Raw genomic sequence first — 16668 nt, forward strand, 5'->3', positions numbered from 1 at the left:
CACTGTCTGCCTCCCCTGCTGGGATGGCTGCTTTCAAAGACCTGCTTCTCTCTGTGTCAGGCTGACCCACTTTCCAGCTATAAACAGGCTCAGTACCAAACCATGCCTAGACCCCAAAGCCTTCTCACGCACGGATTTTTGTTTCTAGGGAAACTAGAGCCACCCACGTACCCATCTGCCATTCATTAGTTTGCCCACCCACCAATCCACACATTTGTCCATTTAGGCTGCAGTCTACCCCTCCATCCATTTATCTGTCTGTTCTTCTGCCCATGTATCTATCGATCTGTCTATCTGCTATCCCATCTATCCACTAAGCCACCATCTATCTATCCACATGCCCATCTATCCACCCAACTATCCATCCATCCCTCTACCCATCCATCCATCATTCATCCACCCATGCATGTATCCATCCATCCGTCTATCTATCCATCCCTCCATTCGTCCATCCATCCATCCATCCATCCATCCATCCATCCATCCATTTCTCACTGAGAATCCCGCTAAATGTTGAATCCAGCAACCTGTAAAAAAAATTACTCAGGCAGGGGGCTGTACAGGAGCAGATGCAACCACAGACCAGTCAGCTAAGTACAACACAGGGGTTGGGGAAGAATCCCTGTGACAACTGGGATTGCCTGTCTTGCTCAGTGATTTATTTCTAGCACCTAGTACAGGATCTAAGATAGTTAGTGGTTCTCAACCTGTGGGTCACAACTCCTTTGGGGATTGAACGACCTTTTCACAGGGGTCACACATCAGATATCCTGTATGTCATATATTATCATTCATAACAGAAGTAAAATTACAGCTATGAAGTAGCAACGGAAATAATTTTATGGCTGGGGGTCATCACGACACAAGGAACCATATCAAAGGGTCGCAGCATTAGGAAGGTTGAGAACCAGTGAGCTAGGACATCTAGGCACACCTCGTAGTTTGCTCCAGGAATAGAAGTGTGAATTACTGAGAACATGTGCTGAGGAGATTAGAGCTGACTTCCTGGAGATGATGTCTGAGTTCCTCAGGATGAGCAACAGCTGCCCTCCACCCTGGGGAGAGAGGCTGTGGAAATCACCACACAGAAAAGACACAGCAGAGGTCTGGGGTCAGCGAGAACATTGGGGAAAGGAATCCCAGGTTAGAGAGCTTAGGAGCCAACGCCCGGAGTTTATAAACTCATGTGTGGGGTACATGAGTGTGCATGAAGCAGAAGATGGGGTTACAATGACATTGAGAGTCTGCGGTCCTGCCAACTGCCTCGGGCATGCATTCAGGGCCTGGGCAAAGCACTTGCTTTCTTTCTCCAATAAACAGAGTCCATTAAACTCTGTCCATTAAACAGAGATGTCCCTCGCGATACTGTTTCCAGGAAGTTTCACTATGTAACCCATCTTAAGAGCCGTAAGGCAGCAACAGTTTCAAACTGGTGCCTTTTTCAGGGTCAGTAGTAGGGTTGCCTTAGGTATTTCTCTGTTGCTGAGACAAAACACCTTGAACAGAAGCAACGTAAGAAAGAGGGGCCTTATTTTGGCTAGTGGTCCAAGGGCCCAGTCCATCATGATGGAGAAGTTAGGGTGGTAGCTGGTTGCACTGCTTCTACTCTTTTTTTTTTTTTTTCCAGAGCTGGGGATTGAACCCAGGGCCTTGCGCTTGCTAGGCAAGCACTCTACCACTGACCTAATTCCCCAACCCCCTGCTTCCACTCTTAAGAAGCAGAGAACATTCTTCTCCTTTTCATAGATTCTCAGGACCTCTGTCTCCCTCCATGGACGGTGTGGGTGGGTTCTGGTGCTGCTTGGGCTGAAGACAAAGCAGTTAATGTGGCGCTGGGGAAGGATGGCTAACGGCTCACTCACACAGGCTTGACCAAAGTGTTCATGGAGAGGCAAGCTCCGTAAGGCTCTAGTTCCGTCTCCCATGCACAAGGTCAGAGAAGTCTTCAGCCCTTGCCTACCAGCCCTGTGCTCTAAGATGCCAGGTGCTCATGGGCATGGCCAGCAAAGCGGGGTTTAGCACAGGCTACTAATATGAAGATATAGAAAGTCCCTCAAACGACCTAGGCTGAGCTCTCGCAGGCTATGACTCGCCCCACTGTGGGAAGTTTACCTTCTTAAATGCCAACTGTGCACTGCCCAGGACACCTGTAATCAGCTCGCTGCACCCCATGCAGGCAGGATCCTGGACACAGGCACCCAGAATGGAGGGAGCGTGGAGAAAAAGATTTCCACTCTGAAATATTTAGCAGGCCTTGTTGCCAGATGGTGAGCACCCTAGGCCTTGGGGCTCTGGCCCGTGAGGCCCCACCCCAGCTGCTGCAGGTGTGCTGGGCCTTCTTAGAACCCAGGTAAGCATCCTCTAGACAGATGACTGGAAATTCTAGGAGAGCATATCCACAATCAGCTCCAATGCCCACTTACTTCATCCTGCAGCTGCCGGAGTCCCAGGACATGTGCACACTCTCTCCCTGTCTGCAGAGTGGTTTTATATTCAATGTTGCAGTCTAGCCCCAAACCCCACGGAATCTATGCTCCCTGGGGTCTTACATAGAATCATCTTCTGCCTCCTTGCCTTTGGCTCTCAAGTTCACCTCTTTGGAAGGTGACAGGAAGGTCCCCATCATGATGGAAGGGACTGAAATAGCCGGACTTGAGGAAAGTGAGTAGTGTGCTGTGTGTTTGCAAGGCCGTGTGGGTATGCACGCATTTACGGGGGTGGGGGGCATGGCAGACACTGCTAACAACAGGCAACAGACCAGCGGTGCTCAACCTGTGGGTCATGACCCCTTGTGGGGGTTGTCAAATGACCCTTTCATAGGGGTTGCCTAAGATCATTGGGAAACACAGATGTTTACGTTATGATTCACGGCAGTAGCGAGATTACAGTTATAAAGTAGCAACCAAAATAATTTTATGATTGGGGGTTACTCCAGCACAAGGAACTGTATTAAAAGGGCCACAGCATGAGGAAGGTTGAGAATCACTGTAATAGACAAATTTCCTTCCTTCCATCTCCCTAGAATTGTCTTCTGCAACTTTCTCCTTCCCAAGGCTGCTGCCCTCCAAGCACCCGGAACTACCCTTCCCCCTGACCACACTGGATTCCTTCTCAAACCTGGCCTTCTGATCCAGCCAGTCTGTTGAAGACCCTTCTTGTTTCCCAAGGCCTCTTAACCCAAAGGTTGCCCTCCAGCCGGCCCCAGGCCTCTTTCACGTCCAGTCAAAGCACTGCGTGAGGGGGTCCAGTTGCACCAGGACAAAAGGAACCCCTCAGGCCCAGTCACTCTGAAACTTGCTGGAGAGGGAATAAGCATGCCCTCAGGGGCAGGGAAGGGAAGCTGAACAAGGTTCTGTCTTGCATCATGAACATTACTTTCTGCAAGCTGTGACTATCCCTGATTCACTGGGTGCCGCGTCACAAGGATGGATGAAGTGAACTGGCTCTCAGCTCAGCCGCTGGGTAAGAGCTGTGCTCTGTGACCAGACAAAGAAGCTCTAGAGATGGAGTAGGCATCGAAAGGGGGTCAGCTGGGGTCCCTCAGCTTCTGTCAGGTTTGCACTGTAAAGGTAGCCAACTGGGACCTTTCTCAGACAAACCTTGACACGGAAGGACCCCTCATGCCCAGCTCAGCCATCTGAAGAGAATGTTTCATTTGGTCTCGAATTCTATCACCCAACAGAGTGGTCAAACAGTGCAAAAGGCTGAGGTTAGAGTCCTTCTGGCCAGGAAAACTTCCCATCCTTTTGTACTTGGAGCTGTGTGTATCACTGGTGACCTGCATATGAGTCAGGGCTGCGAAGTTAGAGCCTCTCTACTCCTTTTGGGCTGAAGGGGCCAGGAGTTATCAGCAGGTACCCAGGATTATCTGAAGGCCCCGGGGGTTAACGGAGGGGACTAAGGGTTATCTGAAGGTACCTGGAGTTACTCTGGCCTACTGATGCTGGGGTTCCCAGGCCCAAGGACAGGGCCTTGAGGAGGAGAGATCCTTACCTGTGCTATTTTGGCCATGGTCTCAGGTTCTGCAGCAGAAACCACTGTGGAGAGAAAAAAGAGAAATTGAGAGACACCCCAGGACTCTGTAACTCCCCTCTCTTGCCTTTATTTTCCTTCCTCCTGCTGTTCTCATATCCAGAGAGCTTGTGGAGCCGGGAACTTTGTTTCGCAGTCGACAGTGGGTGGATTAGATAGTGCACAGTCGGTTACACACACACAGCAGGGTGGGCAAGGGACCTGGAGCATCAGGAAGGCTGGGCATGACCACTGGCCTAGCACTGAGCAGGGCCATGCAGTGTGGCTGTTATGTTCCCTAATCCTTTAACGATCCTTACAGGCAGCAAGTGCCCTTTGTAGGAGAAGGGAGACCAAGGGTTGGGTGCCACGTTTGGTCAAAGGTCAAAACACTTAAGAACTCCCGAATCCAGAGCCTCTGTGTCCTGTCTGCATTCTGTTCGCCCTCTTTCCAAGCCACTGGAAATGGTTTCCCAACCAGGCTTTCTTGGCATGCAAATGGAAGAAAGCAGGAATTCCCAAGTATCTCCCTGAGGACATCATGTCTGCTTGGGTCTGTTGCATTCACCCACCATCTACTGCAGCCAACTCTGCTCTACACCCTGAGTCCGCAGCGGGACGTACTCAAGAGTGGACAGTCCAGTTCTCATGGGTCCCAGTGATAAAGGTCCCCCCCACCCCCCCGTGGATTACAGCGAGCATCTGGAGGAAGGAGGACGACGATGTGCTGGATCAGAGGTCACAGGATGTAACCCCAGGTGGGCAGTCAGAGGGGAAGATGCAAGGGAGAGCTCCCTGTGACTCTCCGTGTGACTGAGGTGGCAGCAGACAGAAGGATGGAGACATGATGACCTGACCTGGCCACTGTGAAGACTCGGCTTTACCCTGATGGAACCTGATGGAATTAAGCCATCACCGTCATGGTGGACTTACACAAAAGGGATAATTATCTTACTGAAACGGGGTAAGGACTATGGGCTTGAGGTGTCAGGGACAAGATCTACAATGAAGGAGAAAGGGACGCAGGTGTATTACCTATAAATAAATGACAAGTGAAAGCCAGGCGGGTGCAGAGCTGAGCCGAGCACTGGACAGAAAGGCAGGAGATGCAAGTTAAGCAATCAAGAGTGGCAGGCCACAGTACTCCATCAGAGGCGGCTGATGTAAGCCTAAAACAGCTCCATACTGCTTTGTAAGAGTAAAAATTAACTTACTTGCAAAGAAAGAACTAAAAAGAAGGGTGGAACTATAGAGACCTGCAAGTCAGCACCCTCCAGCCCTACCCATCCCCCAACTTAGGAGACAGCTTTCCTCACCCTTTTTAGCTATGTGACCAAGGGCTTAGTGCTCATTTCAAGTTCAAGGTTAGGTAAGCACAAACAGCCTGGGAGTGCTGCTGGGGGTAGAGGGGGTGGGGCCTGGATTTCTTCAAGCACAGAGCAGACACATCAGTGGTGGTGGTATCCTTTGTAAGTGGAAGGATGTTGTCAGTTTGCCACGCCCCGGCCCCCCCCCCCCCCCGCCCACCCCATGAGTACCCTTCAGAGTACTGTCTTCCTAAATGGCAGGCACCTAGGGGCAATTATCTGACAGTGCTGGTGGGTGGAGGGTATGAGACAGAGATCTGCCTGTAATCATAGCTCAGCTGCAGGAAACCCTGTGGTTGCCCTGGCAACCAGGGGCCCCTTGGTATAGAAGTACAGCTCTCACCAGGAAATGGAAACCTCACATGGGACAGGGTGACTTCTAGGATTGGGCTCAGAACCAGATCTGGGGGTTCCCCAAGTCTGGAGGCTCAAGAGGCAGTTGGTAAAGGAACCCCCAAACTGTCAGAAACACAGAGAGTGAATAAGGCCCAGGAAGTGAGGTGACATGGGGGAGGGAGGGCTGGGACCTGTCACTTGAAGGCTGAGGCACTTTCCTTTGGCCCCGTTGCTGGAAACTTCAGCAGCTGGCTGGCGCCCAGGCCCATCTGGACAAGAGCCCCTTTCCACAGAGAGCTCGCTCCAAGAAGGGGCCACTATGCCTTTGGGGAAAACTCCAAGAGCAGTTTCTGTGTTGGGGGCCTGCTTCCTGTGTATGAAGAATGTGAGTTTCTTTTGATAATTTAATGTTCATATTGTAGTTTAGATGGTCAATCTGGTTCATACCTAAGAGAACAACTAAAGGCTGAAGCACACAGGCTAGCTGTCTGGGCATTGGGGCTCTTCCATAACAACCTACACCACATAGCCTCAGATTGGCTGCACAGCCACTAGCCCAGGATCCCAGCCGAGGCCGGAACCATAAGTCCTCCAAACCTTTTTCTACATGGCCAGGACTCAGCCAGGAGTGCTACCTCAAAATCCCAAGTCACAGCTGGAGAAGACCCAAGGTATGTGATTCCAGCTGGGTTCCCTCTCTGGGCCTTAACAAAATGAGGTCAATGATTAGCTGGCATGTTTGGGAAGATCCACGGTCAATATGAAACTTTTCTTTATTTCACTGACTGGTTTTCACAATAGAACGCTCATCCCAGATCTCAGAACTTCTCAGCTCTCCCTCAACCTGAAAGTTTTACCAACTTACAAGAAATAGGCACTCAAGACAGGTAAAAATGGCTTCTCTCTCCTCAGAGGCCCGAGCAGCCAAGCAATTGGATCATTCAGACCCCCCTCCCTCTGGGCAGTGACCTGGATGGCTTCTACCTGGGTGGCTGTCATCACCATTGCCGTGGCTGGTAACTTGTGACTATTATGGTCTTATGTTGGGGGCAGAGTCCTACTGCCCAGCCTATTAAATAGGACAGGGCCACCATGTTCCCTGAACTCTCTCTGATTTACACAAGCTGTTTAAACTGAATCTCAAAGATGCACATCTGCAAAGGCATATTGGAATTCCAGTGTGAACTATGAAACAACAGATGAGAAGATGCTTAGTAAGACTGTCTGACACGGGGTTGGGGATTTAGCTCAGTGGTAGAGCGCTTGCCTAGGAAGCACAAGGCCCTGGGTTCGGTCCCCAGCTCCGCAAAAAAGAACCAAAAAAAAAAAAAAAAAAAAAAGACTGTCTGACACACAGTCAGCAATAAGTGGTCATTTTTATTGGGGGTAACATGGCAGTAAATGAAGGCTTTGTCTGAAGTCCCCAGGTTCAAATCCTGTCACTGCAAACATCTGATTGTGTCACTTCTCTCTGCCTCAGTTTATCTCAGAAATGGCAAAACTATAAGGTTTTCTTAGGCTATTGCAAGATAGTGTGTAAAAACCACCCGACTTGTGGGAGTTTAAAGTAGCCCACCGGAAATTAAATTTTAGATTTTTGTTTATATATATCATATATATAAACAGTTTGCCTGCCTGTGGTATATATGTGCACCACATATGTGTCTGTGCTTACAGAGGTCAGAAAGAGGATATCAGATCCCTGAAACTGGAGTTACAGATGGTTGTGAGCCACCATGTGGATGCTGTGTCCCCTGCACAGGCAACAAGTGGTCTTAACCACTGAGCTGCCTGCAAAAGTAACTTTTAAAACATTTCTTTTTATTTATGCTTATGTAAATATAGCTATCCGGATGAATGTATGCCACACACGAGCCGGTGTCTAGAAGATCAGGCTAGGGCCCTCCCAACCATAAAATTATTTTCACTGCTACTTCATAACTGTAATTTTGCGACTGTTGTGAATTGTAATGTAAATATCTGTGTTTTCCAATAGTCTTAGGTGACCCCCGTGGAAGGGTTGGTAGACCTCCAAAGGGGTCATAACCTACAGGTTATGTCCTAGGGCTTCGAGTTTTAAAAGTTGTGAGCCAAATGACCTGGGTGTTGGGAACCAAACCTGGGTCCTCTGGAAGACTTGTAAGTGCTCTTAAACCACGGAGCCATCTCTCTGGCCTCAGATTGAATGTTTTTTAGGTTAGTTTTGCTTTGTTTTTTATTGAGACAGGGTCTCTTGTAGGCCAGGCCAGCCTTGAACTTACTAAGTATCTTCCACCTCAACCTTCCACCTCCCAAGTGCTGGGATTTCATGTTGGCCCCTCCTCGCACAGTTTATACAGTGCCAGAGACTGAACCCAGGCTGGCTTCCAGGGTGCTAGCAAGGAGTCTGCCAGCTGAGCCACACCCACAGCCAAGCAAATGTATTTCTGTGGCATATGTCAAGCTGGCTATTCAGAGGAACTGCAGGCCTTTGCACACAGAACATGGCTTCCTAGGGGTTGTTTTTCTGCAGGAAGCCGTTCACTTCAGTAGACAGTGGGTACAGGGTATTTCTCATACTTCCGCCCATCCTCCCCTCTGTGTGTGTGTGTGTGTGTAGGAAAGGTCTTGCCTACAGGAAGACATTGAAGGTCTGATTGGCCCCGATGGAAATGACCACAGGTCACCCTGACCTGAGAGGCTTCATCTGCATTATAAGACTTGCCACTTCTTTTCCCCTAGAAACCCAACCCCGTCCTTTGTTTACCATGATGCAGTCCATCATCCTGCCCCACTTCTTGATTTTTGTTGTTGTTTTGAAACAGGGCTTCATGCTATGGTCCAGGCTGGTCTGGAACAGGACTCTGTCCTCCCTCGGCTTCCTGAGAGCTGGGATTAGAGGTGTGCACCCCGGGCAGCTCCCTTGCCTCTCTGAGAGTGCCTGGCCTCAGTGCCTATGCATATTAATGCCTAAGTGTATGGTCATGGTGCTTCCATCCCAAAGTGTATAATTTTGACTCATTTCAAAGATGAAAATAATCAGAACTGGCAGGCAGAAGCAGGAGTAGCCATGTTCATCTTTAATCCCAGAACTGGGGAAGCAGAGGCAGGTGGATCTCTGTAAGTTCAAGGCCAGTCTGGTCTACATAGTGGGTTCCACGATAGCCCAGGCTATGCAGCTTGACTCTGTCTCAAAACAAAATAAAACCTGGCCAATAAGACGGCTTCACAGGTGAAGGCACTTGCCATGCAAGCCTGGTGACTTGAGTTTGGTTCCTAGGACCATGTTAAGATGGAAGGAGGAAACAGACTCCACGAAGCTGTCCTCTAGGCTACACACACACACACACACCCCCCTCGGTGTGTGAGGCAGCTTGAAGGGTTGATTATAACCAGTCTCCCTTCCTAAGTGTCCTCCTCTATCACTTTTCTACCCAGCCTTCTAGAACCTAGACCCATGTTTCTCCATTCCAGCGTTATTAATACAACCTGAGGACTTTTTTGCCCCCCAAATGTCCAAAGTCTAACACTAGAGAGTGAAAACATTTCAGGGCCAGTGCAGCCAACAAACTGATTGGTTTCTGCTGGATCCAGCCATTACCTTGACTGGGAAACCAGGGAGGTCTCCCCTCTTTGGAATCCCCACAGGCTGCACACCACAAGCTAGACTGGCTTGCGGTCAGCCGTTGGGGATTTGCCATTTCTGTGTAGCTGGAGGTCACTGATTTTGCATGCATTGCGGGGACTGGGGGCAGGGGAGAAGAATCTGTCTTCACAGAAAACCTCTGGGTTTTCTGATTCTAGTTTTTCTGTCTTCAGGCTCAGGCTCTTGCATAGCTCAGCAAGTGATAGATGACTAATGCTCATACGTAGTAGTTCTAATATCATTCATGATCTCTCCCCTCCCCCTCGGGTGGAAAAACCAGTTTTGCTTCTAAGTGCATATTCCTTTAAATATAAAGGCAGCGATTGATTCCATTTTGAGCTGGTTACTAATATCTGCTTGGACTAGTCATTGGTTCTAAATAGAATAAAATCTTAGGCAAATGACCATTTTTATTTTATTGCATGTGACTCACGGCTGAGCCATTACTGCATAACTATTGTGCCTGCTGTAACCCTCTGGGGAGGTTAACCTCTGCCTCCAGCCAGGGTGGCACTTCCTAAAGGCTGGTTGTCTTGCATGATGGAGAGGTTAAGAATCCAATCCTTCGAGGATGCTTTTCCTCAAAAGCACAAACCCCTCACTCTGCTCACAAGGAAACTAAATCCAAGCTATCTCTTGGTATCTCCATCTTCATCCACAGTCTGTCTGTCTCGTTTACTTTGGCTGAAAGCACAGAGCTAAGTACCACCCTGAACTGTTCCTCTGGTGTCACCATAGATTCCAGAATGAAGGTACGTAGAATGCATCACCCTATGAAAGAGGACGGGTCTGTGAGGGTGAGCTGCTCCTCGGGCAGGAGTGGTCAGCCAGGAGGAACCAGAGTGAGCTCCTAAAGTGAAGGCATTGGTATTGCTGACAGAGGTGAGGGCTTCTAAGAACCTCTCAGAAGAGTGAGAGTGGAGGTCAAGAGGACCAGACTGGTCAACCATGCATATCTCTGGTTCTTCCTCTGTTCAGACCCAAGGTAGTCGAGGGGTAACAGGCTTGGTGCCTCTCCCTCCCTCAGTTCATTCTTCCTCCTACCTTGGTCACATTGAATAAACTTCCTTTTAGCATTTCCCCCCATCACCATTCCAGGTCTCTAACTGGTTTATTGGGATCAGGTGGCTGAGCTTTTCTAGCTTAGGACTTCAGGCTTCCAGGACAAAAACTCCAGTTACAGCCATGAGAGGTTTCTTTAGTGTCACCCTTGAAAAGTCACACCCGAGGAAAAAAAAAATGGAACCATTGAACCAAGCTGCTTTGATCCCCAAGCTGTAGCCAGAGGGGAAATGACCTGAAGTTGGGCAACTTGTCCAGGTCCATAGAGAAAATTACTGATTAACTGAGGACTCGTGAGAAAGCAAAAGGAAACAAACGTACTAGCGATCTAGGCTCACTGGTGGTAGCTGGGGCTAGGACAGAAAGTGGGACAGACAAGTCTCCTGGGCAACGACAGCCTGACACGTGGGTTAGGAGAGTTGGTTCTTTCCTTCTACCATTGCGAGCCCTGCAGCTTGAGCTCAGTCAGGTCATCGGGCTTGGTTGGCAACATCTTTACCTGCTGAGGCATTTTTACTGTTCATCCCCTTTCCCCCTTCAATCCTCTTTACTATAACATCGAAAAGAGCATGGTGTAGGTCAGGATGCAGCTCATTCAGTGGAGTACCTGTCCAGCACATTCAAGGCCCTGGGTTTGATCCCTCGCACTGCATAAACCAGGCATGATAGTTACGTACACGCAAGCAATCCCGGCACGTGGGAGCTGGAGGCTGGGGGACTAGGAATTCATCACCAGGCACACAAGTTCAATGCCCGCTGGGGCTACACGGGACCCTGTCTCTAAAACAATTTTAATAACAGAGTCTGAGGATTTTCTGTACCCCATACAGTTTTGGTATCTTCTGGGGTAAGTCTACTACTTGAAGGCTGTGGTCTTTAAAAATGCCTTTTAGACTGGGTATTCAGATTAGTCTAGATTACTCATCTAGCATCTGTAGGTTCTTGGGTTCCATCCCTACCACCAAGAAAAGGTAAATCTAGAAAACTCTCCTTTCCTTATGGACTTCCCTTAGTCAGAAGGAGCAGCTCCCAATTCTTCCCCGACGCAGCAGGATACAGCACCCCTCTCTTGCCCCCACCCCTCACCCCCAGACACTTAGGTTTCTTCGAGAGCAGTTTTTTCTAACTCCTGACCCGCAGTCATTGATCCCTAGCTGAACAGGGCCCCAGGCGTCCATCTGGCTGCCTCAGAATCAGAAATGGCCGACGTTTGAATCCCGTCCAAGGCTACTTTGTGAATGGCCCTAAGGTCTAGCATCTCTCGGGGACCAGGAGTCCCGAGATGGAAGCCCCACAGTTATTTAGAAGCTGTGTGGTAAGCTGGGAAGGGCTGAAGTTAAATCTACAGGTAAAGCCCTGCACAGTGGTCAAGTCTACCATCCTACTGCGCGATGAGAGGGAGAGACGAGAGAATCCGTGATAGCTCACGGACCATCAGCAAATAAAAGAGAGAGACCCTGTCTCAGACGGAAAATGGGGGCAAAAGCAGCTGTGAGACAGCTCAGCATGATCAACTCAGCATGCAACTCAGATGATCCGAGTTGCATCCCGGAACCCCAACACGGAAGGAGAGAACCAAGTTCCACAAGATGTCCTCTGACCTCCACATGCATACCATGGCCTAGAGGGACATACACAATAAATAAATAAATGTGAATAAAAATATTTTAAAAATAACTCATAACAGTTAAGGTCAAGGTGTAAAGGATAAAGATAAACTGAGTGGTTTTTTGTTTTGTTTTGTTTTGTTTTGTTTTTTACAAGGAAGTGTCTCTCTCTGTAGCACACCAGGCTGGCATCAAACTCAGAGAGCCAACGGCCTCAGCCTCGCAGGTGCTGGAATTAAAGGCCAAGGCCTGGACTACTACACCTAGCAAGAATTTAGGCAAGTATGCACCAGAGGACCTTGCACACAGGAGTGCTGTACAAGACCTTACAACGGTTATTCTTTACCTTTTTTTTTTTTTGAGATGGGGCCTCCTGTATCCAACTTACTATGTAGCTCAGGGTGACTTTGAACTTTGAACTTCCGAATCCTGCAGCCTCCACCTCTGAGTGCTAGGATTGCAGATGCTCACAGTTTAGACCTCCATAGGGAAGGAACCGGGGCTTCCCCTGTGCAGGGGAACACATTTCTAGCCACTTCTCTACATGAGGGTCACAACATCTTTATCTCTGAAATGGTCCGATACCAGAATCTACCAGAGCAAGGAGTCCCGGAGTCTGCTCAGCCGGAAGGGTTCCATCAGTGACAAGGACCGCTTTAAGAAGCATCAGGACAGCAGTCTTGAGAAAGAGAAACCTGGAGCTCAGGTAGCCTCCTGAGTACCACACCCTTCTGAGGTTACCACAGCAGCTCTAGCTTCTCTATGGAGAGCACTCTACAATTTACATGACACTTTCATATCTGTGGGCTCGATACCACAAGAAGATATCAGCCTTTCTTTTACAGATGGGGGAATCTGGGCTCACAGAATGCTGATGCCACCACAGCTCTGCAGGGCCAGCCTCCGTAGGGGGCTTCTCAGTCCTCCAGAGAGAGCATTCCCAGTGCAAATGGAATGCACAATGTAAATAGAAAAGGCCGGATTCTAAGCCAAGAAGCAGCAAGCTAGGATACAACCCTCATCTCCCATCCTCCATATGGGCAATCTGTGGAGACCACATCCTCAGCATTAACCCCACCCAGGAAATCTCTCTTGAAGAAGCTTGGCTAGGAGCTCGTGGTTATCACCACTGAGCCTGAATAGCACCTTAAAGAGCCACCACCCACACCCAACACATCTTACCAGTTGGGGGGCCTGGGTACTGGTCTCCTCCTCCAGGGAGGAATGAATCAAGGTGGGGAGGTGCCCAGCTTTGTGGGTGGAGGGGCAGAGATGGGGCGGGGCCAGGCCTCGTGTCCAGGACTCCTCTGGGAGCTGCAGTGCAGATGTATGTATGGTCTCGGGAAGCTTTCCAGTGCTGCAGTCCCCCCACTCCCAGCCCCACCCCCAACCCAGCATCTCCATTCTCAGGGCAAATCCATGTTCTGTCCAGCAACAGCTGCATCCCCTGGCCAGAAACAGCAAATAGGTTCAGTATCCCAGCAGAGAGAGGCTCACAAACAAAGGACAGGAAGTAAAGGGACATGGTGAGCGACAGTCGCAGCTGCAAAGGGATGAAGGCCTGTTCTTCCCTCCATGCCCAGCCACACCCCACTCTCAAATCTGAGAACAGTTGAATTGGCCAAAGGGGGAGCACCGGAAGTGGTGGCCACCTCCGCAGACTGCTATGGGGAACAAGGGCCCAGAGAGAAAAGAGGTCCCTCCAAGGGTCCCGGGCAAGCTGCAACTCATGGATATGAGAGAAGATTGCCCAGGGTTTTCTGCAGGGCTTAGGGCCTGCAGCGCAAACATCAGGGCGTACAGGAGCTGAGCTAGTTACTGGGGGGATAAGAAAGACTGGAGAGTTGGGCTCTCCTGTCTGGGGATGGGCTCAGCAGCTCCAAGATGTGATCTGGCCAGGAGAGGAGAAAGGAGGATAGATTCTAAGGGGGCACCACAATCCCCTACAAAGCCCGGAGTCATATGCCCAAATTTGGAAGTGTCTAGTAAGACCCACCAGAGTTTAGACAAAAGGGGGCCGGATGGGGGCGCGGGGGGGGGAGCACAAGCCAGAATCTCTCTCCTAAAGGAGTGGTTCATCGCCCACACCTGTACTCAACCAGCAGCCAAATCAACCCACTTTCAGAGGGCTGAAAGCGGGGGTTATCAGCACTTGGGAGAGGGAGGCTTAGAGGCTCAAGGCTCAAGGGCACACTGCAAGTTGGTGGTGGATCTGCATTCGAGGTCAGCAGAAAGCATCTAAGGCCCTGAAAAACTGGGAAGGAACTGGGTTGGCTTAGGAGAAGCAAAAGACAGAGTGGGGCCCCTGTATCTTGCTAAGAGCCTCTGCGGCTCCCGGAAAGGTGAGCAGCTCGGGTCGGACAGCTGATCCTTCCTCTGGCGGGCATTAGGGAGCCTTTCTCCCGGACCAAACCACAAACCGTCTGGTGCTCAGCAGATGGTTCAATTCCTCAAGCTCTCCAAGTTGGGCAACTCACAGCCTTCCGCGAGGGTCCCCAAGTTTTCCCACCACTTTAGACAACTAGGCGCACGGGTCTTGGACCACACCCTCCGCGGGGCCGGGGGTCCACCCGCTCCCCTCCCCCTCAGGGTGCTGTCATCCAGCGCAGCACCTCGGGCTCCCTCCCGGGACACACCCAGCCGTGACACCCCTGGAAGGCCGCACCCCAGCAAGGACCCAGCCTGGTGCTCGTCCCGGGTCTCTTCAGCCCTGGACTCCGTGCCCTGCAGCGACTCTGCACACTCACCGCTCTGGGGAGGCCTCGGATCAGGGCAGACAGATAGACGCAGCTCGAAGCCCGTTAGCCTAGCAGCAGCCGCAGCGCAGGCTGGGCTCACGGTGGCGGGGGGACACGTGGCGCTCGGGGGCCAATCGGGTTCGCACGCTGCCCGCCCCGCCCCGCCCCGCCCCACCCCGAGTGCTTCATTTTTGGAATCTGGGTGCCGCCCGCTGCAAGGGAAGGGCATGGGGGAGGGCACCCCTCGGGGGGGGGGGGAACCTGCCACCTTCTACCTGGGTCGGTTCTGACTCCAGCCCTGACGCCTCCAGAGGGAAGGGGGCTTGGCGAAGGTCACGCTGCCATCCAGAATTAGAAGTCAAGTTAATGTCCTGTTCTGGACACTTTCTCCCACATTCCTGCCACTCACCAAAGCTTTGTTGAGAAATTTGAATCTTGCCAAAACTGAAGTTGAGACCTTACCGGACTGATCGGATTTCACGCCTTCCTGCCCTATCGGGTCACAAGCATAGTCACCTACTTTGCAAGCAAGGAAAGGCCAGAGGAGACCATGCCTCGCCCAGGGTCACTCAGCTTGCAGATTGTAGGGCTGGGAATCTAACTTAGGGCAGGTGGCTGCATGGGAGTCTCTTGTCTTGGGGAGTGAGTTCTGGTCGAAGAGGGACTGATAGATCAGAAGTTGTCATCCAGGTCTGTGTGGAAAAGGGGCACAATCGCGGGTTGGGGATTTAGCTCAGTGGTAGAGCACAAGGCCCTGGGTTCAGTCCCCAGCTCCAAAAAAAAAAAAAAAAAAAAAAAAAAAGAAAGAAAGAAAGAAAGAAAAAGAAAAGAAAAGGGGCACAATCTTTGGGAGTCACTGGGAAACAGATAGCCCAATTTTGACAGGGAAGGACGGTCCTGCTGCCTGGTGGCCACAGAGCAGACAGCAGACTTCTGTTTGTCAACAAGTTCTTTGAGTTTCTTTAAAAGGTCATCCTCAGGAGCCAACTAGCTGGCGCAGAAGGCAAAGGTGCTTGCTGCCAAAACTGAGTTTGACCCCCACAGGTGGGGGTCACCCACATATTTTCTCACTCCAATAAATAAAATGTAACTTTAAAAGGTCAAAGAATGGGGTTGGGGATTTAGCTCAGTGGTAGAGCACTTGCCTAGCAAGCGCAAGGCCTGGGTTCGGTCCCCAGCTCCGGAAAAAAAAAAAAAAAGAAAAGAAAAAAAAGAGAGAAAAAAAAAAAAGGTCAAAGAATATCTTCGGAGTCTGTCACTAGCTCAGAGAGTAGAAAGCATTTACCAAGATCTAGTTGAAAAACGTGTCTTCCGATTTTGTTTTTTGTTTTCATTTCACCCAGCGGACAATTACTCCATACTAGAGCAAACTGACCAGGTGGGCGCTGCTGCCCTGCCCCACCCTCGGGATCTGCCAACAGACAGAGGTTTGGATTGATCTATGGGAAGCCTGGGGCTAAGGTAGAGGAAGCACAGGGCAAAGCAAGTGGGGTACTGTCACCTTCAGAACGAGAATGAGGCATTTACAACTTTTGAGAGGAGCAGGCTCAAGTGGGAAACATTATCAGCAGAGCCTGCATCCCAACACTGAGAGGCTGGAGCAGGAGGATCAGGAGTTCAAGGTCACCACTGGCTACAAACATCTTCAAGGCCAGCCTGGGCTCTATGAGACTGTCTCAAAAACACGCAATGATAACGGTCTGGGGGTTGTGGCTCAGTTTGTAGAGTGTTTGGCATGCACGAAGCCCTGGGTTGGATAGCCAGCACCACCTAAAGTCAGGCTTAGTGGTTCATACCTGTAATCCTGGTGCTCAGAAGGATCAGAAGTTCGAGGCCATCTTCAACCACATAGCAAGTTCAAGGTCAGCCTGGGCTATTTGAAATTCTCTCAGAAAATCAAATAAGTAAATAAGGAAATGAGA

General features: G+C 50.3%; 1 protein-coding gene and 1 long non-coding RNA gene across 6 annotated transcripts in view; one reads left to right on the forward strand and one right to left on the reverse strand.

The window, feature by feature from the left end:
* Anxa6 (annexin A6) overlaps nucleotides 1-14888 on the reverse strand; it is a 55078-nt gene extending 40190 nt beyond the window's left edge. Inside the window, exons 1-2 of one of the 4 annotated variants that reach the window (NM_024156.2) lie at nucleotides 14756-14835; nucleotides 3994-4037 (exon numbers count right to left, since the gene is read on the reverse strand). In NM_024156.2, coding sequence (NP_077070.2) covers nucleotides 3994-4011 — 18 coding nt within the window. In that variant the 5' untranslated portion in view covers nucleotides 4012-4037; nucleotides 14756-14835. Of the gene's footprint in view, nucleotides 1-3993; nucleotides 4038-13190; nucleotides 13596-14755 lie in introns of those variants that run through there. The other 3 variants (XM_039086912.2, XM_006246340.5, XM_006246341.5) reach the window with 3 other exon arrangements.
* On the forward strand, nucleotides 5687-12075 carry LOC120095102 (uncharacterized). 2 transcript variants are annotated; one of them, XR_010055617.1, is made up of 3 exons: nucleotides 5687-6385; nucleotides 10001-10091; nucleotides 11556-12075. It is a non-coding gene; the product is annotated as an uncharacterized LOC120095102 (long non-coding RNA). The 2 variants fall into 2 exon arrangements; XR_010055616.1 differs by having other exon boundaries at nucleotides 10001-12075.
* Nucleotides 14889-16668: the final 1780 nt, after the last annotated feature.

Source organism: Rattus norvegicus, chromosome 10 (assembly GCF_036323735.1).
Source record: "Rattus norvegicus strain BN/NHsdMcwi chromosome 10, GRCr8, whole genome shotgun sequence".
Classification (NCBI taxonomy): Eukaryota; Metazoa; Chordata; class Mammalia; order Rodentia; family Muridae; genus Rattus; species Rattus norvegicus.